This window comes from Abrus precatorius, unplaced genomic scaffold, assembly GCF_003935025.1.
Source record: "Abrus precatorius isolate BTA unplaced genomic scaffold, Abrus_2018 Scaffold11, whole genome shotgun sequence".
NCBI lineage: Eukaryota > Viridiplantae > Streptophyta > Magnoliopsida > Fabales > Fabaceae > Abrus > Abrus precatorius.
The window spans coordinates 30,406,698-30,434,177 of NW_020874303.1; the positions used below are offsets into that span (position 1 = coordinate 30,406,698).

At 31.0% G+C, this 27,480-nt stretch overlaps 3 protein-coding genes across 14 annotated transcripts; all 3 read right to left on the reverse strand.

Moving 5' to 3' along the window:
- Positions 1-3,888: 3,888 nt before the first annotated feature.
- Positions 3,889-6,894, reverse strand: LOC113854795 (putative pentatricopeptide repeat-containing protein At1g16830). 2 transcript variants are annotated; one of them, XM_027486023.1, is made up of 2 exons: positions 4,529-6,894; positions 3,889-4,143 (listed from the first exon to the last, which is right to left on the reverse strand). In XM_027486023.1, the coding sequence occupies exon 1, from the start codon at positions 6,546-6,548 to the stop codon at positions 4,617-4,619; it is 1,932 nt and encodes a 643-aa protein (XP_027341824.1). In that variant the 5' UTR covers positions 6,549-6,894; the 3' UTR covers positions 3,889-4,143; positions 4,529-4,616. The 2 variants fall into 2 exon arrangements, with proteins under 2 accessions (XP_027341824.1, XP_027341825.1); XM_027486024.1 differs by lacking the exon at positions 3,889-4,143 and having other exon boundaries at positions 4,602-4,731; positions 4,844-6,717.
- Positions 6,895-12,043: 5,149 nt separating this feature from the next.
- On the reverse strand, positions 12,044-18,145 carry LOC113856615 (V-type proton ATPase catalytic subunit A-like). 4 transcript variants are annotated; one of them, XR_003502900.1, is made up of 21 exons: positions 17,903-18,050; positions 17,203-17,329; positions 17,004-17,059; positions 16,868-16,924; positions 16,670-16,781; positions 16,530-16,567; positions 16,328-16,429; positions 16,046-16,102; positions 15,888-15,959; positions 15,693-15,794; positions 15,536-15,598; positions 15,325-15,457; positions 14,657-14,763; positions 14,236-14,430; positions 14,009-14,095; positions 13,789-13,893; positions 13,487-13,584; positions 13,314-13,392; positions 12,925-13,013; positions 12,615-12,839; positions 12,044-12,168 (listed from the first exon to the last, which is right to left on the reverse strand). XR_003502900.1 is itself a non-coding variant. In XM_027488515.1 (20 exons), exons 1-20 carry the CDS (start codon positions 17,978-17,980, stop codon positions 12,725-12,727), a joined length of 1,872 nt encoding a protein of 623 aa, XP_027344316.1. In that variant the 5' UTR covers positions 17,981-18,145; the 3' UTR covers positions 12,056-12,724. The 4 variants fall into 4 exon arrangements, 3 of the variants coding, with proteins under 3 accessions (XP_027344316.1, XP_027344319.1, XP_027344318.1); XM_027488515.1 differs by having other exon boundaries at positions 12,056-12,839; positions 17,903-18,145; XM_027488518.1 differs by lacking the exons at positions 12,044-12,168; positions 17,903-18,050 and adding an exon at positions 17,705-17,802 and having other exon boundaries at positions 12,287-12,839.
- Positions 18,146-19,149: 1,004 nt separating this feature from the next.
- On the reverse strand, positions 19,150-27,317 carry LOC113853530. 8 transcript variants are annotated; one of them, XM_027483936.1, is made up of 14 exons: positions 26,649-27,314; positions 26,266-26,538; positions 25,852-26,031; positions 25,309-25,444; positions 23,760-24,094; positions 22,969-23,098; positions 22,451-22,579; positions 22,282-22,326; positions 21,618-21,697; positions 20,598-20,694; positions 20,382-20,471; positions 19,827-19,880; positions 19,614-19,679; positions 19,150-19,511 (listed from the first exon to the last, which is right to left on the reverse strand). In XM_027483936.1, exons 1-14 carry the CDS (start codon positions 27,062-27,064, stop codon positions 19,359-19,361), a joined length of 2,184 nt encoding a protein of 727 aa, XP_027339737.1. In that variant the 5' UTR covers positions 27,065-27,314; the 3' UTR covers positions 19,150-19,358. The 8 variants fall into 8 exon arrangements, 4 of the variants coding, with proteins under 4 accessions (XP_027339737.1, XP_027339738.1, XP_027339739.1 ...); XM_027483938.1 differs by having other exon boundaries at positions 19,181-19,511; positions 19,636-19,679; XM_027483939.1 differs by having other exon boundaries at positions 19,388-19,511; positions 19,649-19,679.
- Between the last annotated feature and the right edge of the window lie 163 nt (positions 27,318-27,480).

Below are 27,480 nucleotides of genomic sequence, written 5' to 3' on the forward strand. Positions count from 1 at the left end.
TTACATCATTGCATCGCCTATCATCTAGATATCCATTTATTTGTTACTGACCGAATTGAGTAACAGTGTATTTGGGAGAGCGTTTCTGCATGGGATAACTGTCTTTTCGTAAATTTTTGCAATGTTTGATTGCAATGAGTAAATATCAGTTGCATTTAAAACCGCAGTTGACCCAAAAAGAGAGAATGTATTTTAAAATTTTATATTAAGCTTTACTAAACTTTTACTCTGTAAATAAATGTTTTGAAACATAAATCACTAGTCAAAATCACATTTACAATTGCTTATCCACACACACTATAAGATGCTTTGACATTTTAGATATATAGCCTCTAAAATTTCAATATCATGAAAATACCAAAGAAAAAAAAAGCTCCACAAACTAAAACAAATTCCTGTGAAGTTTTTTTCAAACAAAAATAATGGAAAATAAAATTGGTTAAGGAGTTTTAATGCTTCAGCAGACATGTTAGATGCCGTCTGAGAAGAAGAAACTTAGTCGAATTTAATGCCTACACAATAATCTTTTGGAATAAATTATGTTGACCACTGCTTTGATTCCTTGTGCTGTTCTCTGGCGATAGGAAGATTCAAGGAAATTTGTCACAGCAACTGCAAAATCTTTGTATAAACCATTCCAACCTGTTCTTAATCAGCGGATGAAAACACAAAGGTGGTTAGTGTTATCTTCAACCTTCATGATCCATCAATAAAAGGTGGGAAGACACCCTATTGCGTTTGACTGGTGGGTGTCTGCTTTGCTTCTCAAGAAAGAATTACCTGTTTGAAATGCATGGAACTAAACCTACCAGTCCAAGAGCGGTCATTTGGTGTGTAGTAGTCTAGGACAAAAGGAAGCAGACTATTCTAAACTATCAAATGATTCACACTCAGTAAAATAATTAAGCATCCCCACCAGTAATTTCTATGCTGTTCACTTAATTACCATCCCCACTCTGTACATGATAATTTAGCATCCAATCAACCGCTAAACTTATGAGATGGAATGAAAAATAAAAAATTCAGTTGCAATTGTTATTAATATATGGTGAGTGATGACCGTACTTGCATGAAAGTATGTGTAGAAAAGATAAGAGGACTTACAAGTCCCTGAGACATGTACTCTTGCATTCCAATTCTTGAGAATCTCGGCGATCCAATGAAAATACTGATGGCACATTAGGACTACCTAATGTCTTGTGAAGAAGGGGAAGATTCTCATCAGATGGATGGGTGGAGGGAGGTAGTGAGAAGGGCGGCGAAGGAGTTGATGATGCTGAGAAGGAGTATTTCCTGTTTCCTGGTCCAAAACTAATGGGAAGTGGAGAGGGAGGTGTCGGAGGTGATGACGTTGGTGATTCCCAGCCAAGATTCATAATAATTAATAAAATTCCCAAACTCTTTCATTCACCTTCATTCTTCTCTGCTCATGTTGAAAATTCCTCAGTCACGGTGATTTCCCGGACTACTTTTTAAACAAAACAATAGTAATAATAACTGCAGAGTTTTAGGTATAACCTAACGGTCATATAAGACAAAGAATCAAGTACCAACCATTAGCTAGCTACTCATTCCTTTCTTGGGCGGGCGCTTGAACAGTGCATCATTCAAGCTAACCTTACTTGGTTTTGACTTTCAGTTCGGCCCGAGTTTCATGGCCCTTTTCCAATACTTTACTTTCAACCTGAAAACAGCTTAAATGCCATTTCAAAAGCAGAGTTTCTTCATGATATTATTTGCAGCATACTGAGAGCGCTTCTCTTCTTTGTGTTGAGTATTTCAAAATAGAAGAAACTTTTGATAAAAATATTATCATATCAGAAAAAGAAAATGTACCACTTTAATAATTTGAATCAACCCTATTATATATAGAGAATATAGATCCAATATTACACCCACTCATTATTTCAATTGTTCCCACGGAGGTGATATCATCCCTCTCCATCAGCATTGATTTTCCCCACCTTTGCAGTCCAGTGTGGACATTTAATGACAGTTGTGTTCCCTCTTAAAAACAGGGTATGGTATTACCTTTCTAATATATATAATTCTTATAAATATTTTGTAATTTTCATTTATGAATCTTTTAACTTTTTCTTCGTAACAAACTTTAGCAGAAAAAATAAAAACAGAATGTGCAAAATTAAAAGGATAAATAGAAGATAGAGAAAGGGGATTGCAAATTTGTGAATAACAGAAGTTTACAAATTTTATGTTAAAACTTAACAGACTTATGTTCAACTGTTAAGAGAGTTAGTTAAGAGGAAAAGTTACAAGGTCGCACTAAAAATTACATACTCATGGTCCTTGGTTACTTAGTTATTCGAAAAGTTTCATTGTGGCAATTGTACTCAATTTCCAATCCGCCATGCTTCAGAGGATCAAACTCCCCCAATCCCCCCACTGGGTTATTTTAAAGTTTATTGAGGTGAACAGCCTACCTACACAGCTTAAGAATTTCTACAAAGTGGGTGCCTTATATTGAGTATTTTTTTTTTTCAATCTAAAATGTTAGGTAGCACATCCATACCAAATTGCTTGCGAACCAGCTTTCAAACCTTTATTTACCATTCTTCAGACTGTGCTGCTTGCATTGATTAGCATCACCACTGACTAAACCTCCAAGTCTTATGCACCTGAAGACAAAAGGTATTTCCACTGTATCAAACACAGATACACAATTAAACAAATATTTGAATGAGTTTAAATTTTGCCCTGATTCATCGATAAAAAGCTTTGCAATATCACAATGTCAATACACTTCACAAATTAATCATCAATGTATTTAGAAACAATCATTAAACAATGTCCATTTCGTTTTTCTGAGCAAACAGCAATAACAGATTTCCAAGTAGTCCTATACACCAGTGAACGCTTTAGACCTAAACTAAGGGATTTACCAATATATGGTTAAGTGCTCAAGGTTCAGTCCGTAATGGGGGGAAAAACTGCTCCAAAAAAAATATTCAAGGGTATCCTCCCATACAATAAAAGAAGGGTATCCTCCCATGAAAATCTGCTCCATGATAAAAAGAAAACTGATGGTTAATACTTTTAGTGTTGTTCAGTATTTCATGATATCATAAGATATCAATAATGAACCTGAATCAGAGGAAGGAAATAAATTACCATTGGTATTTGCTTTGTTTGTTCGGTAGAACAGAGCCATAATATGAGCATGGAGAGTACTATTTAGACTCCAAGCCTTCAAGGAAGTTAATATTGAGGACCTAGACACAAATTTCCTAGATGAATCCCTATATTTGTAACATGTTTTCGCAATAAGCACTTTTGGTAAAGGAACTCTGGAATCAACACGAGGTAGTTATTAGTTAACCAAAAAATGATGGAGTCACCTAAGTAACTGGACTAAATTTAAATTTAATGATAAACACATGAACCTTCCCAGCCCTGCCCACACCTCAAAATTATCATTACTATCGAGCAGGAATGAACAATTAATCAAGACCATTTATTTAGGCCTTGTTGAAACCAAATTAGAAGGAAGAAAAGTTCATTATTCCCAAATTACCATTTCCAAATGTAGAAGTGCAAAAGCAAACACATTTTGCTTTGCAAAATAATCAGAAATGCATCAAAACTGTCAGCAGCTAAACTGAAGACACCATTTCCAAACTATTATAGTCTTGAAGCCACTATAAGCATTAAGGATAACCCAAGATTAGAAGCAAGTAAATTCAAAATGTACGTGAAGGTGTCAAATATCAATGAAGAGGGTAAAATTGAAGGCATTCCTTAAAACATCATATGTGAACAGTGTGACAAAGCATGCAATTTGATGTAATGCAAGATAGTTAAAGCATTAAATTTCTGCAACATTTCATTTTGTTTCCACAAATATTGAAAATAGTAACAAAAGCTTCCATTAAAAAGTCATAATGTATTTAGAAAGATTATTTACAATACTTTTTCTCACTATCTCATTCCAGCTTATATCAAGATAATATATGGAGAAAACAGGATCCATAAACAATACAACTACTTTCCTGCAAGAAACAAATGATTGCATGTAAACTTGAGTGATTGCTGGATCCATAACATGTCTGTTGGCTATACTCAGAGAATAATCAGAAGGCGGGAAAAGTTGTTTGAGATAAGAATCTTCCTTCTTTTAAGTGTAACCTAGTCGACAAAAATAAACATACAAGAACATTAATCAGGGATGTGAAACAAACTTACAGATTTGAGGCTCGATAGATAAAAAAGTCATGAAAAAAATGAAGAAAAAAAATTATCTAAGTTCCAATAAAACATTCAAATCTCCAGGGTTCCAATAAAAAATGTCATTGAAATCTGTCACCATTACCCAATTGTGTGCTACACTGCAACTTTGCTGAAAGTATGCCAAGATCAAGGACAAAAAAATAATGGGGGAAAACACAAGTTCAAAGAAGACACAAGTGCTCCAAGAAGATATATTATTAATTAGATGGAATGGGATAACATCCACCCCCTCCCTTCATGAAAAAAAAAACTACGAAAAAGCATAAAATATAGTAATTATTACCAGGGTGTGGATAGACTAATAAGTTTCATGGTATAGAAATTGAATGAACCCTTCATGTAGAAATGGGTAACATGGTAAGCATAAGAGTTCAACCAACTGAAGCAGCTGCATCAGACATATCTTCAGAACTGGATGGATCTAGAATCCATTCTGTATTAGCTTCTGCATAATGTTTATATTTTGTTTGTACAACTTCAATTTGCCTGTCAAAGTTGTTAACGTGCCATGCCTCAGCAGTTAATAACCCCAAATCTCTCATCTCAGCCAACAATTTCAAAATGGAAAGATAAGCATCTGATCTATATGTATATTTACATAAGTTGAAGAAATTTCTTTTGCTCAGCTCTATCCTCGAATCAATCATCTCTTGTAGTATCTGCTTCATCATCTGGAGATTTCTTATTTTACAAAAAGTGAAAAACATCATATTATATGTATGAATGCTAGGTTTCAGACCATTGTACTTCATCTGTTCATACAATGTGCAAGCCTCTTGAGTTCTTCCACCTCTAAGAAGTCCACAAATGCCAACCATGCATGCTATATTGTCCAGTGGATATTTATTCATCACTGCTAATTTGAAAATACTGGCAGCCTTGTGATACTTACCAGCCTTTATAAGCTCACTTATTATTACAGTATGGATGTGAGCATCAGTATCAAGATAACTCATGACAACACCACGGTACACATTAACTGCTTCATCAATTCTTCCCTCAGCACAGAGCGCACTTAATAAGCCAGCAAAACTGTACTTATCTGGCACAAAACCTTTGTCAATCATATGATCATAGAATCCAATGGCAAGAGAAGGAAGCTCAGCCTTAGTAAGAGAGCTTAAAAGAGCATTACAGAACACTAAATCAGCATCTATATGTCTGGAGACTAGAACTAATTTGGGTAAGAGGTAAAACATTCCAGAGAGACAGATTGTAGACAGCAACGAAGTAAAGGTATAAGAATCAGGTTTTAAGTTTTGTTCTAACAAACAAATAAAAACTTGAATTGCATCCTGGTACCTGCCGACCTTTGAAAGGCAATCAATTAATACATTACAAAGAATTAAATCAGGCATTTCGCCAGCAGCTAACATGATATTAAACAAATGAAAAGCATCAGTTACCAGGTTGGATTTCATAAATGCCTTAAATAAGACGGTATATGTGACAACATTAGGAGAACAACCGGTTTGAGACATAATGTGGAAGAGATTGACAGCAACATCAAGTCTAGCCAATTTACAGTAGTTATGGATGAGTATAGTCCAAATATTGACGGAGAATTTGATCCCCAAAGTAATCATGAGGGCCAGGAGCTGATATGCCTGGGGTAATGCATTGAGGTTACAGAAAGAATTGAGAAGGACGTGAAATGTGAGAGGAGAGGGATAATAGCAGGAACTCAACATAAGTCTAAGAATATGAGGGATGTGAGGGAGATGGTTGAAGTGGGAAAGACGAAGAAGGGCAATGTTAAAGGTGAAGAAATTAGGGGAATGGGTGTGTTTGAGAAGAGAGAGAGCAAGATGGGGTTGCCCAATCCTAAATAGAACATCCATAAGCAAATTACAAGTAAAAGTGTCAGCTACTAAACCGTAAGCGGCGTGAATGTGATGATAAGCCTCCAAAAGCATGCCGTGCATACCCGCACGCCAGTAAATCCTCAACAGAACCGACAAAGATTTAGGGTTCCTGAGAGAGTCGCAACCGATAGTCTCCAACTGTGAGAGAATGGCTGGGACGGTTTTGTAGCGATGAGTGAGGCGACGAAGCACAGTGACCATGCGATCAAAGGCCAGTGAGTTGTGACGGTGGCGTTGGGCCGACCAGAGGAAAAATGAGAGAGCAATCAAATCCGATGGGCACCTCCACAGCGTGGAACATACACTATCGCTATTCACTTTGCTTTTCCTTTTCTCACAACAACATGAAGATGAAGAAGAAGATGAATGAAAAACACGACAAGCCAGTGTTTGTGTTCTTCTCAATCTCATCATCGTTCGCGACCAACTCCATATCATTTCCCTCACTACAATCAATTCAAAACCCTAACTAAACTAATCTCGCGCTCGTTCCCATTGCTTACTTTCTCACTTTTCTTCCCTTCCCTTCCCTTCCCTCCCAACTCCGCACATAGTTTTCCTTGTTACTTCCACTTTATGGCGGACCATCATCATGCAGGGGGAAAATTAATCCTGGCAGCAAAATGTCGTTAAAGAGAATTTTATTTGTATTTAGGGAAAAAAAATTCCCAACTTTTAAAGTTAAATTTCAGTGATAATTTATACACTCAAATATTAGGCAACTATAATAATAGACTAAAAGGGATTATTTTACTTTTAGGATTCCAAAACTGCAGGTGAATTCTCACACATACATGGTAGCCCAGATCATAAAATATGTGTTTGCCAAAGAAATTAGACATAGGGAGAAAAAAGACAATGAAACGTCGAAAGCAACAGCAATTTTTATTTTATTTTTATCTTAACAGTTTTTTTTTTTTCAACTCCAGAACAGCATTTAAACAGAAAACATAATAAGGTAAATGGGAACAGGCTAAAAGAAACTTTTCCTATATTTATATTCTTTATTAGTTAATTTAGTTTAAAAAATTTATAATTTAAATAATAATAATTTTAATACGACAAAAAAATAAAAAATGTAAAATAAAAATTTTGATTACTTTTTTAAAATAAATTATATAAAAAAAATAAATATAACAGTTAAACTTAATTTATATATAATTTTAAACATTCTAAATCTTAATAATAATAATTTAGTTATAAATTAGTAAATATATTTGTGTGTTATACAATTTTAATTATATTTTTATTTAATTATTTTATTTTAAAATAAACAAATATTTTAATTTAAGTATAAAAATATATAATAATAAAAATTTATTATATTAAATAATATCAAATATAATTACATTAAAAATATAATAAATATATTTTTATATATAAATTCTTTTATATATTTTATATATTTTTCATCCTCTTTAATAATAAAAATTGTTATTATTTTCGTTAATGTAAACATAAAATAAATTTTTTTAAAATAAATTAAAGAGGACATGAAAATAAAAATAAATAGTAAATTTTTTTAATTATTTTTAAATATAAATAATATAAATCTAACATATTATTATTGTTATTATATATTTTAAAATAAAAATAAAATTACATAAAAAAATATACCAATGAGTAGAAATATAATAAAAACTATTTTTTAATAAACAATGAGTTTTAGTATTATACTCCAGTAAAATTTAAAGAAGTCTAATTTTTATTTCTCAAGAATTAAAATAAATATTAACATAAATTTATTTGATAAATTATATATAAAATTATTAATTTATAATTTTAAAATAACACATTTAAATTTGATTTATAATAAGTAAATGTATATTAATAATTAATGTTCTAATTTAAAATATTGTTTAACTTTTAAATTAGTATTAGTTTTAAGAATATGATATCATAAATAATTATATCAACACAAAAATTATATATTTATTTTATTTTATATTTTAATTATAATTTAATTTATAACTGCAGAATGAATTGTAAGTCCATTGAATACTCAAAAAAATAATAATTTAAAAGCATTCAAAATCTAATCTATATAATACACAAAACTTAATTTATTTATGTACACGTAGCATAAGAAGGTTTTTTTAAGAGTTTTTAAAATTAATAAATTCAATAATATTCTTGATTTTTAATTTTATTAATAGTAAATAAGTAAATTAATTTAATTACATTGATTTCTCTAATTACCAATTAAAAACTTTCTAATAATAAAAAAATCTTTGATTTAGATATAAAATTAAATTAAATTAAATTAATTATCCAACAAAATTGTTGAGTAATAGTTAGTATTTTTTTTTTGAAAACTTTCTAATAATAAAAGAAGTCTCCAAATTAAAGATACAATAAATTAATTTAAATAAAAAATAAAATTAATTTGACTTAAATATTAAATTATATTTTATATTATATGATTCCTAATAAAGTTTAACATGATAATTTTTCTGTAATTATATAATCAAAGATAAAATAAGAATTAAAATTAAATCAAAATAGAGTAACTTAAACCAGACTAATAATAGTATTTACTAATTATTATATTATATCCTATAATTATCTTTGAAAATTTTCTAGTAATTAAAAAAAAAAACCTTCAAATTAGATATATGATAAGATCTAAAGTAATTGTTTAAAAAAAAAAATGAAGTAATATTTAGTATTTTTTCTTAAAAATTTTTTAATAATAAATTTTTTTAAATTAGATATACAATAAAATAATTAAATAAAAAATAATTTAAACTAAATATTAAATCTTATTTGATATTAAACAAGAATAATGGTATAAAATTATTATTATAGTACACTTTATAATTTCTTTTATAACTATATTCATATATTCTGGTATAAAATAATAATATTATAGAATAATATTTAATATTTTTTTCTTGAAAACTGTCTAATGATAAAAAAAATTTTAAATTAAATATTAAATTATATTTTACATTATATGCTTCTTAATTAGACTTGATATGAGAGAATTTTTTTTATAATTACTCTAATAGTGCATAATTAAAAATAAAATTATTATAAAATAGAATACCTTAACCAAGAATAATAATATTTACTAATTATTATAATATATCCTATAATTCATTTTGAAAATTTTCTAATAATAATAAAATCTTTAAATTAAAGATACAATAATATCAAAAATAATTATTTAACGAAATTGTGAAGTAATAGTTAATATGTCTTTTTTAAAATTTTTTTAATAATAAACAAATTTCAAATTAAAGATACAATAAAATATTTAAATAAAAATAACGAATAATTTGAACTAAATCTTAAATCATATTTTATATTAAGTGCTTTCTAATCAATCTTAAATCATATTTTTTTCTATAATTAAATTAAAATAAAATACCTTGAATAAGACTAGTAATAATATTTACTAATTATTATAGTATATTCTATAATTCTTTTTAAAAATTTTCTAATAGCAACAAATAATTTAAACTAAATATTAAATTGTATTTTATATAAAACAAGAATAATTATATGAAATTATTATTATAGTATACTTTATAATTTTTTTGATGATTATATTCATATATTCTACTATAAAATAATAGTTACATCCGCACTAATAGGGCTCATAATGATTAAAATTAATAAAAAAACCATAAGAATAATATCTAAATATTTTAACTTAATTGTGATATTATAATCTTTTCATAACTTTACGAAAGAATTAAATTTTTTTTCTATAATCACTCTTACAGTGCATAATCATACATAAATTCAAAAATAAAATAAAATAAAAATAAAATATATTAAACAAGAATAATAATATTTACTATATTTTAAAAATATTTATTTATAATTTTAAAAATATTTTCTATAATTATTCCCGGCTAATAACTCAATTTGCACGATTTGTTATTAAAGGATTAATATTTATATGTAATAGTATGTTTACACTTATCGGGTGATTACTACAAACCTTCTTCACAACAACTTTCTAGTGAATCTAAGAGATTTGCCAACTATTTTCATAGAGTTTTTTTTGTTTTTTTTCTCTCATTTTATTTTTATTTGCTATTAATTGGTTCAAATTCTATTTTGAAATCATAATAATATCCAAAGGAGTTAATGATTCTATCATCTTATTTCATACTTCATATATTTTAAAGTACGCTTGATGTTTATTTGTTAAAAACATTAACAATTGGTGATGTTCCTCATGAATCTAACCATCTCTAAGGAAAATATTCTTAAATAAGTTTAAAAACATGTTTCGTGAGGTAAATTTTATGTTTTAGGTAACTTTGAAGTAAAATAGAACATACAAGATTATTGTTGTACTAGCTACAGTTTTAAAATCAACTTCCAAATCATTTGTTAAAGTTGAAGATTGGAATTTTAATAATATTGCTAAGAAATATTGATAAGACTTTTGAGCTTTGTAATGGTACTAGACTTTTAGTTTATAAGATGTCTTCTTATTTGATTAAAGCAAAGGTTATATCTACATACAAATTTGATGAAAGTGTCTTAATACCACTTATGATTTTAACACCATAAGACACAAGAATGCCTTCCAAACTACAGCATCAACAATTTTCAATTGCAGTAAGTTTTGCAATAACCATAAATAAAAGTCATAGTTAAACTTTGTCTAATCAGAATTTGTATTTGTCAAAACCCAGTTTTTGTCATGAACAATTATATGTAACTATCTCTAGAGTTAAAAATAAAAAAAATCTTAAAATTCTAATATGCGATAGAAAAAATATTGTTTCAAACATAAATGCAAATATTGTTTTAGAAGGAAGTTTTAGATAAACTTTTATAATGTTTAGTTGGTTAATACAAATTAATAGTTTGTATTTACAAAAGTCTTTTTTTAATAAATTTTCTTCCCATCAATAATTGTTATAACAAATTTATATATATCACTTTTCATTATAATGATATTTAATACTACTTAATTTATTTTAATTATTATAATTAATTACTTTTAATCTAAAATTTAAAGTAATAACTATTAATGTAATATTTAAAAACAAACAACATCACTCTTAAAATTTAATTAATAAATAATTTTAGTTAAAGGGTAAATAAGAAAATAATAATAATAAAATTTAAAGTACTATATTACTATTTGATTTTGTCATAATCAAAACTTCATATAAATTTTTTAAAATTCTCATACTTAGAAAAAAACTACAAATATTATAATATCAATATTTTCAATAATATGCACATAATTTAAATCTCAATGTTAAAATGACAATAAATAATTAAAAAATTAGATAAAAAAGATAAAAGTATTATCAATAATTACTATAATAGAAAAAGTTAATATAATTTTTATATTCAAATGAATATATAAAATGAGTAATATTTGATATGTCATATCAACATATATTTTAATTGATATAAATATAAAATAAAAATATTACCTATAATAATAAATATTTTTTACACAATTTTAATAAGATAAAATAAAATATAATACATAATATCACTTTAAAATAATGCAATTTTATATTTACTCACAAAAATCATACAATACTTTCTTATATGTAATATATATATATATATATATATATATATATATATATATATATTTGTAAATTTTATAATTTTTTATCATTTTCAAATTTGATGATCTCATAAAACTATTTATCATTATAAAATTTAAAAATAAATTATTATAACAATAATTTATTAAATATAAGAAACTTTTGCAACATGAATTATAAAATTTAAATAAAATACTCTTTAATTTTTTACCTATGTATTTATTTATATTTATTCAACTAAATTTATATGATACATTCATTTATAATTATAATTTAAAATTGTTAATAAAATTTTTACTATATAATTATTAAAGGATGAGATAATATTTTTGAAAAGAAAACTCATCAGACTAATAATAATAACGATTTAAATAAAAGTAAAAATAGAGCAACTAAGTCGAAAACAAAAATAAAAAATGTATTTATTTAACTTGTCATGCAATTTAAGGAGTAATTTGACAAAGCCATAATTTGTCAAGGCCACTTATTTATCCAAGAGTCAAGGTAATGCCAACTCTTTCCTGCAAAAAATTAGGGCAAAATAATTATCACATCTAGTTTTTTTCCTTTCAAGAGACATCTGTTGCGTCAAAATAAATTTTTAAAAAGAAAGAATAAAATGCACATTTAATATTTCAGCAAATCTTGTCGTTAGTAAAATCTGAAATGTAAATTCACCTAGAAACTCTCCGCTCCAAGGCTAAATTGACCCATAAAATATATGATTTAGAAAGTCCAATTTCTTGATAAGTACATCCATGAATTCGCACAGCCAAAGGAATGTGAATTTCTAAAATAGATATATTCTACTAGATACAAACTGAAAAAACATGTTTAATTTTTATTTTTAAAAAAATATTTAATTGAGCAGATGAGTGAAACTCGTGATTTATAGCTACTCAAAGAAACTAGATCAAACACCAAACCAGTCCCAAGAAAGGTAGAGGTGAGAATGAATAAACCCAACAAGGCGCACACAATCCACCGGAGAAGCTTCAGGTTCGGGTGATGCCACCACACCATCCTTGACTGCCCCTTTCAATTCGGTTAATACTAGAGTATGTTTGCAATCTCCAATCATCGGGCTTCATCCTCCAGGTTGCGGAAACCATTAGTCAGGTCCTCATGTAACTTCTTAAATTTGGTAACCAAAGCAGCTTCACCTTCTGCTGGATCCTCAAATTTCTGAGACCTGAAAGGTCAGCAGATCAACAGAATAAGACCTATTTTCATGTCAAATTAGATCACAAGGCATGCGTAAAATTAAAACTACTTACACTAAACGATAGAACAGATCTCCCAGACGATGCTTGATGAGGCTGTAAGTTATTTTCTGACCATCTGAACCAGCGCCCCTCTCTACTGCCTGCACATTTAGCCACCCACGTGCTAAAGATTCACAATTCAAATGCTACCAAATACACCCTATCTGGCTAGGTTATGAACAACAAAGAAAGAAACAATTACTGACTCAGAATATGTGATTGAAGGGGCAACAAAAGAAAAGAAATAAACTGTTAACAAGAACATAAATGTCTAACATTTACAAGAAAGCTTAATACACCCTGTCCCTATCAATGATTATCAGAGCCAACTAAACAGTTTTTTTTTTTTTTTCCAAAAGTGAGAACATAAAACCAATGCATCATTCCTCATAATGTCATACCTGATTTGCTAAATTGTAAAAGTGGATAATGTTGCGCATCATCCAAACAGACTTGTAGAAGGGACAAAATTTATCATATCTGTCAAAGCCACAAAAAAATATACCAATAAAAGACAAGTATTAAATAGAAATAATAGAAGTTGCATTGATATATCAATAACAACGACACTTACGGTGTAAAAGCATTTTGTGCAAGATAATCCTCTCTTAATAGCTTTGCAGTTTCTAAGGTGATCTTGTCTGCTTCAGCTAAGGCATCCTTACCTACAAGCTGAAATAATTCACATGATTGTTATTTAAATGTAAATGTTTCAACTAGACTCTGCTACTTAACAGTCAGCCCTTGCCCCTCTGGTTGACACTTACTCTATCTACATAGATTCAAATTCAACAATTCCCTTCCCTTCCTTGAAGCACATGTGATGACATTTCATTAAACTATATTCAAGATGAGAGAACCAACTAAAAAACACACCTGGACAATTTCATTCAAGTCATCTTCTCTTTGCAGCACTTCACGAGCCTTTGTCCTAATGTTTATAAAATCTGGATCAAATTGCTCATAAAAGGATTCCAGTGCCTGAGAGTTCTCAAAAATAAATAAATAAACGTACACATACAAGAACTACAGGAATACAAATAAAGAAAGCCGAAGAGAGAATATGAATTACAAGGCAACTGGTTCTAGAACATACCGATGAGTACTTTGAATAAGAAATAAGCCAGTTCACAGAAGGAAAATGCTTCCTCTGAGCAAGTTTTTTGTCCAAACCCCAGAAAACCTGCCAAGTAACACAAATTTATTTACACAAAATAGTATGAAGAATTAGGTACAAGAAGACATAGACACAGGAATACCCAAGGCTGGTTTTTTCCTGGAGTTACTCACTTTTAATAACCTCATTTGAAAGCATTATTCTACCTGAACTATGCTGAGGGTTGCAGAAGTAACAGGATCTGAAAAATCTCCTCCGGGTGGAGAAACAGCACCAACAATTGTGACACTACCAGTACGTTCAGGACCTCCAAGACATTTTACTTTGCCCGCACGTTCATAGAAAGAGGCTAAACGTGCAGCAAGATATGCAGGATATCCGCTATCTGCAGGCATTTCTGCCTGTAAAAACAAAATATAGCATCGAGAGCCATGCATATTGAAGCAACACTATATAAGTGATTTCTCTTATAACAAAATATTGATAAATTTATAATGCCTTATCCCTTGTGATATTTAGAAATTGTCTATTTGATGTTTAATCAATAAAGCGCAACAAATGGATGTCTAAGGTAAAGTAGGTAATCTAATGAACAAATGTCATTCCATAACTTAATGTGGCGCTCACCAGCCGTCCTGAGATTTCACGCAAAGCTTCTGCCCATCTAGATGTTGAATCTGCCATCATGCTGACATTGTAACCCATGTCTCTAAAATACTCAGCTAAAGTGATTCCTAGGATTAAAAAAAATTATAGTCAAAAGATGGCTCCCTTAAGTTAACTCTTTCTAATCGTAACAGCATTGCCAACATCAATTATACTAATTCAAAAAGGGTCTTTTATTGAATCAAACAGCATAAATCAATCCTAGGTTTTAATTTTAGAGGTCTTGGCATCAATAGAGATACTAAGGGTATGTGCGATTAGCTTTTGACTGGATATCTTATTCACTTGTATTTGTATTTCCTTTCTTAATAAATTATTTGTTTATGTAATATGTGTGTGTGCACGCGCATGGGTGTGAGAGAAAGAGAGAGAGAGAGCAAAATGGATAGAATAGCACGATAATTGGGCAGATGGGTCTTCCCCACTTTTTAACACTTAAAAGCACAAAATAACTATTAAGTTACTTCACAGCAAGAACATGTGCCAAGAAAAAAACTAATAATTATTGAAATACAGCACTAAACAAGTTTTACAAGTAAATGCATAATGGATAATGAAGAAAAAAAAAAAGCAAATATATTTATCTCAACAATAAACAAGCTCTAGAATTTAAGAGATGAAAAAGGTACCAGTATAAATTGAAGCTTCACGAGCAGCCACTGGCATATTTGAAGTGTTGGCCACCAGTGTTGTGCGCTTCATAACAGATTCTTCACGACCATCAGGCAATGTCATTGTAAGTTGTGGAAAGTCCATAAGGACCTGATAAATCATTAAATTGATTTGGCCAACTGCAAAATAACAATTACAAATCTTTCATTACCAACATACGAAAAATACCTCTGCCATTTCATTTCCACGTTCCCCGCAGCCAACATAAACAACAGCATCAGAGTTTGAATACTGCCAAAAAGAAAATGTGAAAAATAAAAAGTTCATGAATTAGGGATACAATATTTACAAAATAAGTATTTCTTGATGGGTGTGTGAGCTTCACCTTAGAAAGGGCCTGACTAATGACAGTTTTACCACAACCAAAAGCTCCAGGTATGGCACAAGTTCCACCAAGAACTGAGGGGAAAAGAGCATCAAGCACACGCTACACCACACACACGTCATCAGACATGACTAAGAGCTATCAAAATTAGTTCATAGATAAGACAACTAAACAACCAATAACAATTAAGTTTACCTGACCAGTAAGAAGAGGAGTATCAGCAGCTAGTTTTGATGCAACAGGCCTTGGCGTACGTACTGGCCAAGTCTACAAGCAGGTATATGTAAATTACATGCAAGCTAAATTGTAATGTAGGATAAATATGGAAAACAAAACTTCAAAAAGCAAGAAACCTGAAGCATAGTGAATTTCTTTTTGACACCTTGAAACTCAAGCTCCAACACAGTATCCTGAGAATATATAGGACAAGAATCAGAAAATACAGAGAAGCTCCTGAATAAATAAAAATTGCAGAAACTAACAAATGTACAAGTTTCGCATTTGGCAATCCTACTTCTTTCACCAAATTATGAAGCATGGTGATGCCACAGATAGAAATGCTAAAACAACTTGACAATGATCTTTAAACAGAAAGTGAGCTGGAGATACAATAGCAAATAAGTTTAAAAAACAACCTTCAAGGAATATTGACCAGGTGGCGCAATGTAAGTAATTTTTCCCATGGCATCAGGAGGAAGGGCAATATGGTGTTGCATTAGACTGTTCTCAAAAACAGTCTGCAATGGAAATAATGTACACAAAACTTTAGAAAAAGAATACACTAAACACAAAAAGGGTCAATGTACTAGCTGATCTAATTGGCCAAAGAAAACATACAGCATATAGATCTCCACCAGTCAATAGGTCTCCTTCGCCTGTCACCAATTGATAAGAATATAAGGGGGAAACGGGCCCCAATCAACAATCATTTTCTGTATAGCATCTAACAATAATAGCAACAATATTTTCTGAGTTACCAATTTTTTTAGGCTGAAACTCCCATAGTGTATCTTTGTCAAGTGCTGGAACAGATACACCACGAGGTATATAGACATCACCAGATCTTTTAGCAATAGTTTTCAATGGCCTCTGAACATGGAAAAAAAGGATTATTTAATTGACTAAGTAATCAATTAAGGAAATAATTGAATAGCGCATACAGATGAAGGGTAAACCTGAATGCCATCAAAAATATTCCCCAGTATTCCAGGCCCCAACTCCACAGACAAAGGCTGTTAAACAAGATACTATTTATCAGCTGATGCAGATAGCCAGAATTAAACAATAAGAAAATATGATATAGTAGCCAACCTTGTGTGTACGTAAGACAGGGTCATTAACCATTAAACCAGCCGTTTCCTCATAAACTGAAATTGCAGATGAACAAAAAGTTTCTTAAGAAAAAATGACAAAAGATATGAAAGACATAAAAATAATTAAAGGTGCCGTGCATCCTCTATGCAGTCATATTACACATGGTATGAGAAGAACTTAATTAAAAATGTACAACCTTGGATAGTAGCTGAATCCCCTTCCAAACGAATAATTTCACCAATGAGATTATCACGACCAACACGTACTAGTTCATACATGGCAGCCCCAGCCATGCCATCAGCAACCACAACTGGTCCCGAAACCTGTTTTAGTAGGGAAAGTATAACGATACATCTTTAGCATTCATAGCCCACATTATTAGCTAAATAATTTAAGGAGAATGAGGTAAGATTGGCATATGGGATATCAATACCAGAACAATTTGAAAAATTATATGATCCTCTATGACAACAAAGTAAAACTGCAAAAATTTCTACTGTATTAGAATAATGTAATAACAGCATATTGTATCCTTGTAATATAAGATAATAGGCAACGAAGTAGACAATAATTAAGGGCAAATAAACGATCAAGACCCTGAGAAGCGGCTAGTAACATCACAATAACCACAAATTCAACGTAAATCCGGATGCGTTTAGAGTGTACTAAAGAGCTCAAATTGAAAATTGCAAACAAACCTCTAAATGACTTCAAATTCATAAAAGATACCATGTTTGAGTACATTGATGGGCTTCGAAGTTAAAGAGACTAAAAATTGACAATTAAACGGTGTCTTAGGTATTGTTTCCGTTCTCTTTATAAAAAAATGAAAGCAAATAAACGTAAAAGGATAAATGAGATTGGGATGATAATGAAAGTGACGAGCAATACCATACCTTACGAACGTAACCGTATTCACTCTCCTTCTCGGAGTCTTCGAAGGTGGTCAAGCGAGCTCCGTAAACCGCTGGCATTTTCAGATCCTGAGGTGAATGAATCAAATGCGACTGAGATTGAGAGGGAAGCACGAAGGAGAACGTGACTGAATTTAATCATTGTGTTGCCATCTTCATATTTGTACCACACCACTCTGTCCCATATCGTCATCGTGATGATGATGGCATGTTTTTATCTGCTGTAGATGCATCTACGTCACACTGGAATATGCATCTTTCATCTAAACCAATTAACAGTTGCCACGTCGCCCTTTTCTTTTCAGACCTTGCATTTAATAATTACTTACAAGTAGTATACTCAATATCTTTCAGTATTATGTTTTACTTTTTTAAATTATTTTTTGTTTTCTTTAATAATACATTTAAAATATATTCAAATATCTTACTAAAAAATGTTTTAAGGACATTGATTAGATAATTAAAAATATTTTTTAATAAATATCACATTAGATGATATTAAAAATTATAAGATATATTAATAATTTTTTATTTTAAAATTTTTAACTAATGTCCTTAAAACACTAATTAATATATGTCTATACTTAAATATTTGATCATTAGTGAAATAAAATTAAATTATTATTTAAATGACTTATAAGAAAATAATTTTTTTTTATTTTGAAAATGGATAAATATATTGATAAATAATAAATCATTTTATCTCATATTTTCATATATTAGAAAACGGAAAGAATGTAGGTGATGGAATCCCTTTGATTTCCTTTTAGAGCATATTATTTTAAATAATTTAAATAATAACGGTTAATATTTTTCTTAATTGCTGATGGAACACACAAATTAGTTTTGAAAGGACTGACTTATGATTGCCTTCTAAAGTGGAAAACAAGGATGTATTCATATTTAATGCAAAAGTGGATTGTGTTTACAAAGTAATTTACAAATTATGATTAAATTCACCTCACTTTTTAACGTTGCACATTATTTCACTTTAGACAGGTTAAATTACTGAATAATACTTAATCAGTACCCGTAAAATTTATATGCTTAATTTTGATGTATTAAAAAACTTGAACGAAAAAATAGTATTCCTAATACGTACCTAATATGGGTACAATCATTTGGAGTACCCATTCTAAATTTCTAAAGTCCCATTAATATTAAATTGATTTGTTTTGTGCTTTGATTCTCTTGTATTGAGCAAAATGGGCCAAATGGTACATTTTTCTAGGCTGCTGCAATAAAAGCTTTGTGCTCATTTATGGAACTGGTGACGAAAAATATATACTGTTTTGTAAAATTACAGGGTAGCATGAATAATGCAATTGCCTAGTCTCATCTATCTACAAAACTATTACCGGATGCCATGAAGGGTTGATAAACTTACTATCTACAATGTATTTATCGGTAACTCAATGGAAAGTGCATATTGCACATTTTAAATGAGCAAACTATTCCATCGTTCTTTAAGGGCCTCATAGGCCTCGCGACAAGGTATAGCCAGCAATCCATGCCTTCCATCAATACAAGTTTCAGTTGCAAGGCCCAGTCTTAATAATGTTTTGAGTGCCTTGTCAATTGGCATTTCAACCTGTTAATAATGCAAATTGTGCAATGATTATGGTCAGCAAGTCATCAACCTCGTAACAGTATTAACTTCACAGAGCAGACCCCACCCCCCTCAATATATCACCTTTACTTTAAACACTTCATACATGAATCTCTCACATTTCTCTCCGACACTTTGTCGAGAAATAACCTGCAGTCAAGAATGTTACACATGATTTGTTTCATTTTAAATGCTAGATCATATGATAGATTCGCAGACTATTCCTACTATAACAACCACATGAAAATGCATTAGCAGAACTGAAGGTAACATCATTAGGAGGAACAATTAACAAACCTGACCCTTTTCTGCTTTGAGTAGGACAGCATAAGCCAAAATAGCTTCTTTGTACTGCATATGCAACGTTTAGGGAGACAGAAGTTAATGAAGGTCAGAATACATAATAATGAGGTTGTAAAGAAGAAACCCTATTTTTGCAGAGCCGTCCCCTCTTTTACGAAAGATGTATGGAGTATAAGCTTATCTACCACTATGACTGTGGCCACTACTCGGGCATCAGATTTCATAACGTAAATCACCCAAAACTGGTTCATGATCTGATCTTCAGTTTAGCAAATTCATCATCTAACCAGTTAGATTACATGATTCCAAAATATTTTCCAGACCAAAATTGACAAGAAACATTTGCATGATTCAATAGTTTGGAAATAGATTACACCTCTAACTCATCAAACAAAATAATTGAAAACCATTGAATAATTTTATGAAAACCAAAAAAATTGAGCACCACCTAATTGAATGACAAATTCAGAAGTATTGGTTGTTTATCCCACAAAATGTGAGTAAAGTTATCCAGAGTGCATGGAAAGCATAACAAAGGAATTTTCTCACTTGCTGCTGTTCAGAAGCATCTAGAAGAAAATGAACTGAGCCAAAGCCGCTTGCCAATGTTTTTTCATAAAGTGTCTTGTTGACTAATAGCTGCAATATAACATTCTTGGCAGTTCAGACATTTTCCTTTCACAGATTGTGGAAGAAAGAACTATGCTTCCATATTCTTCCAGCATAATAATCTCTAATAGCACAAGAAAAAATTATGTTAGTTACCTGATACCGATCCCATGTCTGTTTGTAGCCTAGAACCACACGACTCCCATATATTATTAAAGCACTTATGGCAACTACATCAAGTAATACTGCTGATCTGACATAAAGATCAAGGTAAATATTATTTACAAGCACTCCAATAGTTTCCCAAATGATGTAACTTACTAAGCTGGAAAGTTACTTGTAGAAGGAAGAGATGAGGTGTTTCTTTCCAGACCATCAAGAAAATGTTCATTATACATATATCTAGTAAGAAATGTAATATAAAACCATGCTCAACTTCATGATTTTGAAACTTAAAATAAGATATCCAAAGTTATACAGTGAATATACTAAACAACAATGTCTCCTACACTTTTGAGTGTTAAAATAAAATCACAGAAAAATTTCCAATAAATAAATAATCAACTTAAATTACAGTGTATAGGAAAATGATAGTTCAAGCTACATGTTGAAATTATAAGCTTTAAGGTACAGAAGGAGGAAAGTAGAGAAAATATATTTTGAATAACAAAATAGTATTTGATATATGGTGTAAATAGGGGATTATGAGTAAGTATTAGACTCCTAATCCTAAACAAATAGGGGAACAAATAATTTATTAAAGATAAAATAAAATCCCTAAGAATAAGGTACCTAATAAAATAAGATCCCTAAAAATAAGGTAACACCATTATCCCTAAATAATATAAATTATCTTAATATATTATGCATCATTCTCTGCCCCTAAGATATTTTGTAGCTATTCTAACACCATGTTTGCTCAGTTCAGCACATTTCCTAGAGAAGTAAACAGCCATACTTGATAATATTCTTCTGAACAACTCCTTGAAAAGAAGGAAAAATATATATACACAAGACTACAGGGAGATAACCCACTTTGTGGGGGCAAATAAGCATTGCTCCTCTAGCACAAGAAATTTAGGATAACTGTGAAATTAGAACCATAATTAAAACTCATAAACTGTAAAGAGATACTGCAAAATCTTTTAGGAATTTTATAGTATGAAAACGACGTACGGGGAAGATAAGACATTCTCAAATTTGTAGTTTATGAAGTATGCCAGAAGACCCAAAATTGTGGCAACATCCAAGCGCACCTGTGAGTACACAGTTAACAGTTACAAGATTAAACCATTGAAGATAAAGACACCTTTCCAATATCATAACATCATCCCATCATCATATATTATTAAATTAATTACAGGGAAGAATGGAAGCTTTATCTATCTGGTGTGCTAGTCTCAACTAATGATACACTGAGGAAGTGTGATGAACATTAATGCCATCATGAAAGTTGTGCCAAGCATATTTATCATTCCTCTTTGTTAGATAAAACTGGATTGCCCAGACACTGATTGGTCAAATTGGGCCAGGCACTGACTAAATAAAATGTTTATTCTGGGAAATAATGTCAAGAATGAGAGTAGAAAAAGTGCAAATTACATCACCATTTTTCATATACAGAATCAGCGTATAAAGACTCTTCAATTTGGATAAGGCTTAACTTAACTCCAAAACCTAGCTCATGAAGTGAGACTTTTCCTTTATAAGCTCTACTTTGGCCATATCTGTAGCTAATGTGGGATCTTAAAAAAATCACTTATCATGCATAGCATGTAACTTTAAAATGAGTTTAAAACTAATTTAAAAAATAGCAGAAAAAAATTAGCAGATTTCTTACTGTGTCTATGATACGGAATGATAGCTTTTTATGAGGAAAAATTACCTGAAAATAAATTGAGAATCATCTGAAGAATTATACATATAAAAATAGAAAGTTAAAACAGGAACAAAATTAAGAAGTCTTCTCATCTGAGATCTGACAGTCCCTGTAGAAGCAAAATTATTACCGGTAAATCTGGGATAGGAATTCTCTCATAGATCTTTAATTGCAATGATGGAACATCAGCTTTATCTTTAGCATTTGTATCTCCAACCTCCTTGGTATATAGTAGAATTAACTCTTCAAATGCTGGCTCCTATTTTGGGAACGTATAAGATTTGGATAAACTTTTCCAGAATAATTATATCAGCATTCAGCTTAATCAAAGGACAAAAAATCATTTACAGTAAAGAACTCTAGTGACTACTACAACTAGGAACTTAATAGCAGACTAAAAAATAAAAAACCATGTCAACCGTTAGGAAAGTAATAACATTATTATATTTATAAGTAATAATAGATGTATATTCTATCTTCAACCTTTTGAGAAAAATGATGCAAAAGGAAAGAAATCATGCAGACATGAAGGCCACAAACATAAGGCATGCCTTTAAATAATACACAAAGGTCAAGTCAGAATGACTCTCCTAAATACATATTTGTGTAGCTCTACAGCTCCAAGGAATTATAGGTAATGGGGAATACCTGCAGGACTGACTGTGAGAAAAGTATGGAAATGGAAGTTTTCAACATTTTCCAGGGATCATTTCTGCAGTATTTCCTTGTTGCTGGTCTCCATATATCACTTAGTGATATCCTTGATAAAAAAGTAGGCCTGGAAGGAGAATTCTATTGATTGGTCATGTCAAAGGATGACGCTTTGACCAAATTATCCTAAAACTAGCAAACTAAACATCACATCAAGACATATTTCTGCCTTTTAGCAGATATGAATCATTGCATGCATGTAATCAATTCCAAGGCTTTGGCTTTAAAATAATTATTTCTCAATGAATTCAGTAAGACATTTAAAATAAGTTATAATCAATGATAAAGTGAGAGTTAATGGATAAACACTGTTAACAAGTGGGAAACTTGATTGGTACTGGCCCCAGTTTTTAATATTGTGGTGTGACGACAATGACATCAGATGCATTTTTGTTAAGATATCATTTGAGCTTAACTGCAAGCCATGAAGAGCCAAAGCATCAAGAAAGGATATCACTAAGTGATATATTGAATTAGAATATTTGAGAGATTTTTCAAGAATCCTTTACACATGTTGGATGATGTTAGGACTTGGGATCCAATTATAAGGTATGAGACTTGAGTCCCACATTGAAAGTATGGGATTCTAGTGCTAGGTTTATAAGGCCTTGGGTTCTCCACTATAACAGCTAGCTTTTGTGGCATGGTTCTCCCAAGGTTCCTTTATGATACAAGGAGCATCAAGCAGTGCCAACAGACTGTAATGAGAGATGTTTTCTGGAACAAACCTTAGGTAAGGTTCAGGAGCACTATTATCATTATGAACCTCAAAAGGTGTTTCTGGTGTAGGGGGAATAAGTCCTATCCAGGAAAGCAATCTCCTCAAGAGCCTTCCACGGGGACCAACTGCTGACAAAATCCCTTCATATCGAGCTACTGCCCTCTGAGCTGCCAACCAAATAGGGAGTTCTGCATTTGCTACTTGGTTTACACCTATTTGCTCATTTGAAGCAGGGTCTTTATAAAGTAGTGATTTCTGAAATACTGACAGTTCCTTTAGCCAGAGCCTCAATCTTTCTGTCCAGTTTTGTACTTCATGTTTCTGACTGCCATTTTTGTAAAGCTGCAGAGGGGGGGGGGGGGATTAGACTGTTACACCAGATACTTCTTAAGGTACTAAATTTGAAAGATAATTTTGATAAGTTAGACATAGTCTTGATCTCATGCATATGCATAACAACCGTAAACATGACAGTACCAAACCAGAGTTATTATTCAAGTAGCCATGATCCATGAGGTATGCTCTTAAAGACAGATTGCCAGATAGCATTATGTTGATTAAACAAAATTTATAGAGTCAAATTATTTATTTTTTGTGCAAATCTCAATTATATAAAGAGTCTTCTATATTTATAATTCAAGAAATCCCAACAAACACCTTTTTCTAATTCAAGAATAAATTAATCAAATCCAGAAAAAGCAATTGATGATTGATTACAAGTTAGCTTGTTTAACTAATCTTTCTGAAATTTGGTTAATTTCTCCCCTAAATACAAATACATTTCTGGATTTCCTAAATCCTCTCTCTGCAACATTTGTGTTATGAATTTTGAACATCAAAATAGTCAACTGCTATATTTGAAGCATGTATTCAAGTATGTAGTTAAAAGGAAATCAGTTTCTTCTCACAAATTATTCTTCCACAATCTCAATTCTTCAGTCTAACAATAGATTTACGTTTTATCATACCAAAAGTCACCAGATACTATAATGTAGTTCATCAAGTGGGAAAAGTATTTCAAGTGTGGTTAGTCTGCTTGACTGAACACAGGCGATCGATCTTAGTTCTTATCTCAATCAGATCATGCATATCTTACATGCCAGTATACTCAAATTAGGCTGTAATCTAGTTTAAATTTCCAGTGGCCATTATCATATTCTACATATAAGGAGATGAAAGATTATATGCTTAAATTAATTGCATTCAGTGGATGAATGAATATATAGACAATGTCAACAAGAGATTTTCCAGATATAACTCTGTAGTCCATGTTATATTTTTTAGTCATGAAAATTATTATAATTAATTTATGCTCTGAGGTTCCTTTGCATAATCTCTTGTTTGCTAATCATTTAAATATCTATAGAAGATTACAGACAGTGGAAGTATTCAAGCCACATTTGGTGCATCTTCTGAAATATCTATACAATATACGTGAGGTATTTATGAATGAATGTGTGCAGAATTTTCTCTTTGCCATGCCAGAAAAATGGCACAACTCTATCTCTCTACACATATAGAAAAGGTAAACAATGGAACTAACACAAAAATATAACCTCACTTATCCAGGTGCCAAGTTTTGTTAGTGGTTTTGATATAACAAAAAAGATTCTTCGCAGAAGCTTAGACTGTAAGTAATCCAATTTTTCAACAATTAATAGGCCCTTCTGCTTCTCAGTTGCATAACCACGCCTACAATAGAAAAAGATAATACCATTACTCTTAGATAAACAAAAGAAATAAGCTAAATTATATAATTTGTATTACTTAAGTACACTTCCACGTAAAGAGATATTATGTTCCATTGGGAAGGTTACCTAAACTTTTAAGCTCCACTGATCAATTAGAACATATAATACAAGTATATTGTTTCACTAATTAGGACTCAATCGTGCAGAAGGAAATTCACTAAATGTTTTGAAGCATTGATATTCAAACTATCATAAAAAATTTCCTAGCATGTAATAGAATATTTCATTAAACTTTATCAAAGCTCAAATGATATATATGCATATCAAGGATTCAAGATTATTTTTGAAATTTGATATAAAAATTAATATGAAAGAACAGACATGCAGAAATAATGTATATGGAATTACCTAAATATTATGGCATTAGACTCATATGCTCTCTTCCAATCAACATATACCGGCAAGGTAAGTAGATAGTCTGTGTTCAATGCAGATGTTAACATCAGATCCCTAGCTGAAAGTTCTTCAAATTGTGCATCAGAAAGAAGCTGCATGAAAGCATGTTGGAAACGAGTGGCAATGGTAACTCTGCCAGCAAATTTGGAATAATGAGTCAATCAAAGTATCATTTTGAACAAGTACTCATTACTCTAATCTTGATTATTTTCTAACACGTGATCCTCTCCTAATGAAAAGAAGCATATTAATGATGATGATATCTGTAATTTTAAACTATACTGAGTTTTTTTTTTTTTTTTAAATCTACAGAGCGTCGAATGAATTAAATCAAGTAAGAAGCATAATGGCGTCTGTTTGACAAACCTGGACCCCCTATCATAACCTTTCTTTGAAGCTATGTCCAGAGATTGTAAAAGGGAGGCGAGGTCCAGACCACGGTAGGAAAGCATAGGCTTTTCCAGTTGATCTTGATGCATTTCCTCATAGAGCTTGCCGTCCTCAATTCCAAGGATGCCATTGCTAAACAAGTCTGAATCCTTTCCATTCGGCAGGACTTGTGAATTGGAAAGGTGATAATCGGAACGCATCTCCTCTAAGATACTTTTGTGCTCAGCATGAAGTATAGAGTCTAAGCATCTGTTGCGATAAATACAATATAATTGTTAATGTGTGAAAAGTGGCAGTTGCAGTTTCATGGATGAAAAAGTTGTGTGTACATGAGAAGAACCGAGTAAGTTGATGCTTACGAGGTGAGAAGGCGAAAGTGATGCGCATCGTCATGGCGTTGGTGAAAAATGATGGAGAGGATGGCGTCCAGAAGTTGGGACTTGGAAACAGGGATGTGTTTCTGCCTGGGCACTTGTATTTTAGAAATTCCTACTTCTTCTTCATCATCATCATGATCATGTTCATGATCTTGCTGATCATCCCTGACAACAGGATAGTAGTTGCTCGTGCACTGTTGATGCTGATGCAGTGAGGATGGATCGACGACGGACATTTCCTGAAGCCGTGAACACGAAGCAGAAGAAAACCTGTTGTTACCGATACCATTATTAGAGTGTAATTGTAATTGTGAAGAGGGAAACAGTGGTAAGAAGGGTTGGGATTGTGAAATTGGAACAAGAGCTTTGCTCGCCAAACTGTGCCAACAATATGACATCTGGATTCGATTCTGATCAACAACAACAATGCTGTCTACAACGCTCACCGCATAATTCACCTTCACTTGAAACAGCAACAACAACAACAATAACCATATACACTGCTATTGCTAATCGTCCCCTTCTTCCCTTTGTCCTCTCTCCATTTATTTTCTGTTGATAAATTCGTTTCCTATATTGTATGGTTCCCAAAATTACTGAATACAAACAAAACTCTCAAACTCAAACTCTTATCCAATTTATTAAAACATGTTTACAAAATCTCCTTCCTATTTTATCTATGTTAAAGTAATGCAAGCATTTTAAAAAATACATTAATTATTACGATAAAGTAGTTTTTAAAATATTTTTATTGAAAGAGTTAAATAATTAGTTAAATTTTAAGTAAGATGTTATTACAAATAAAGTTATTTTT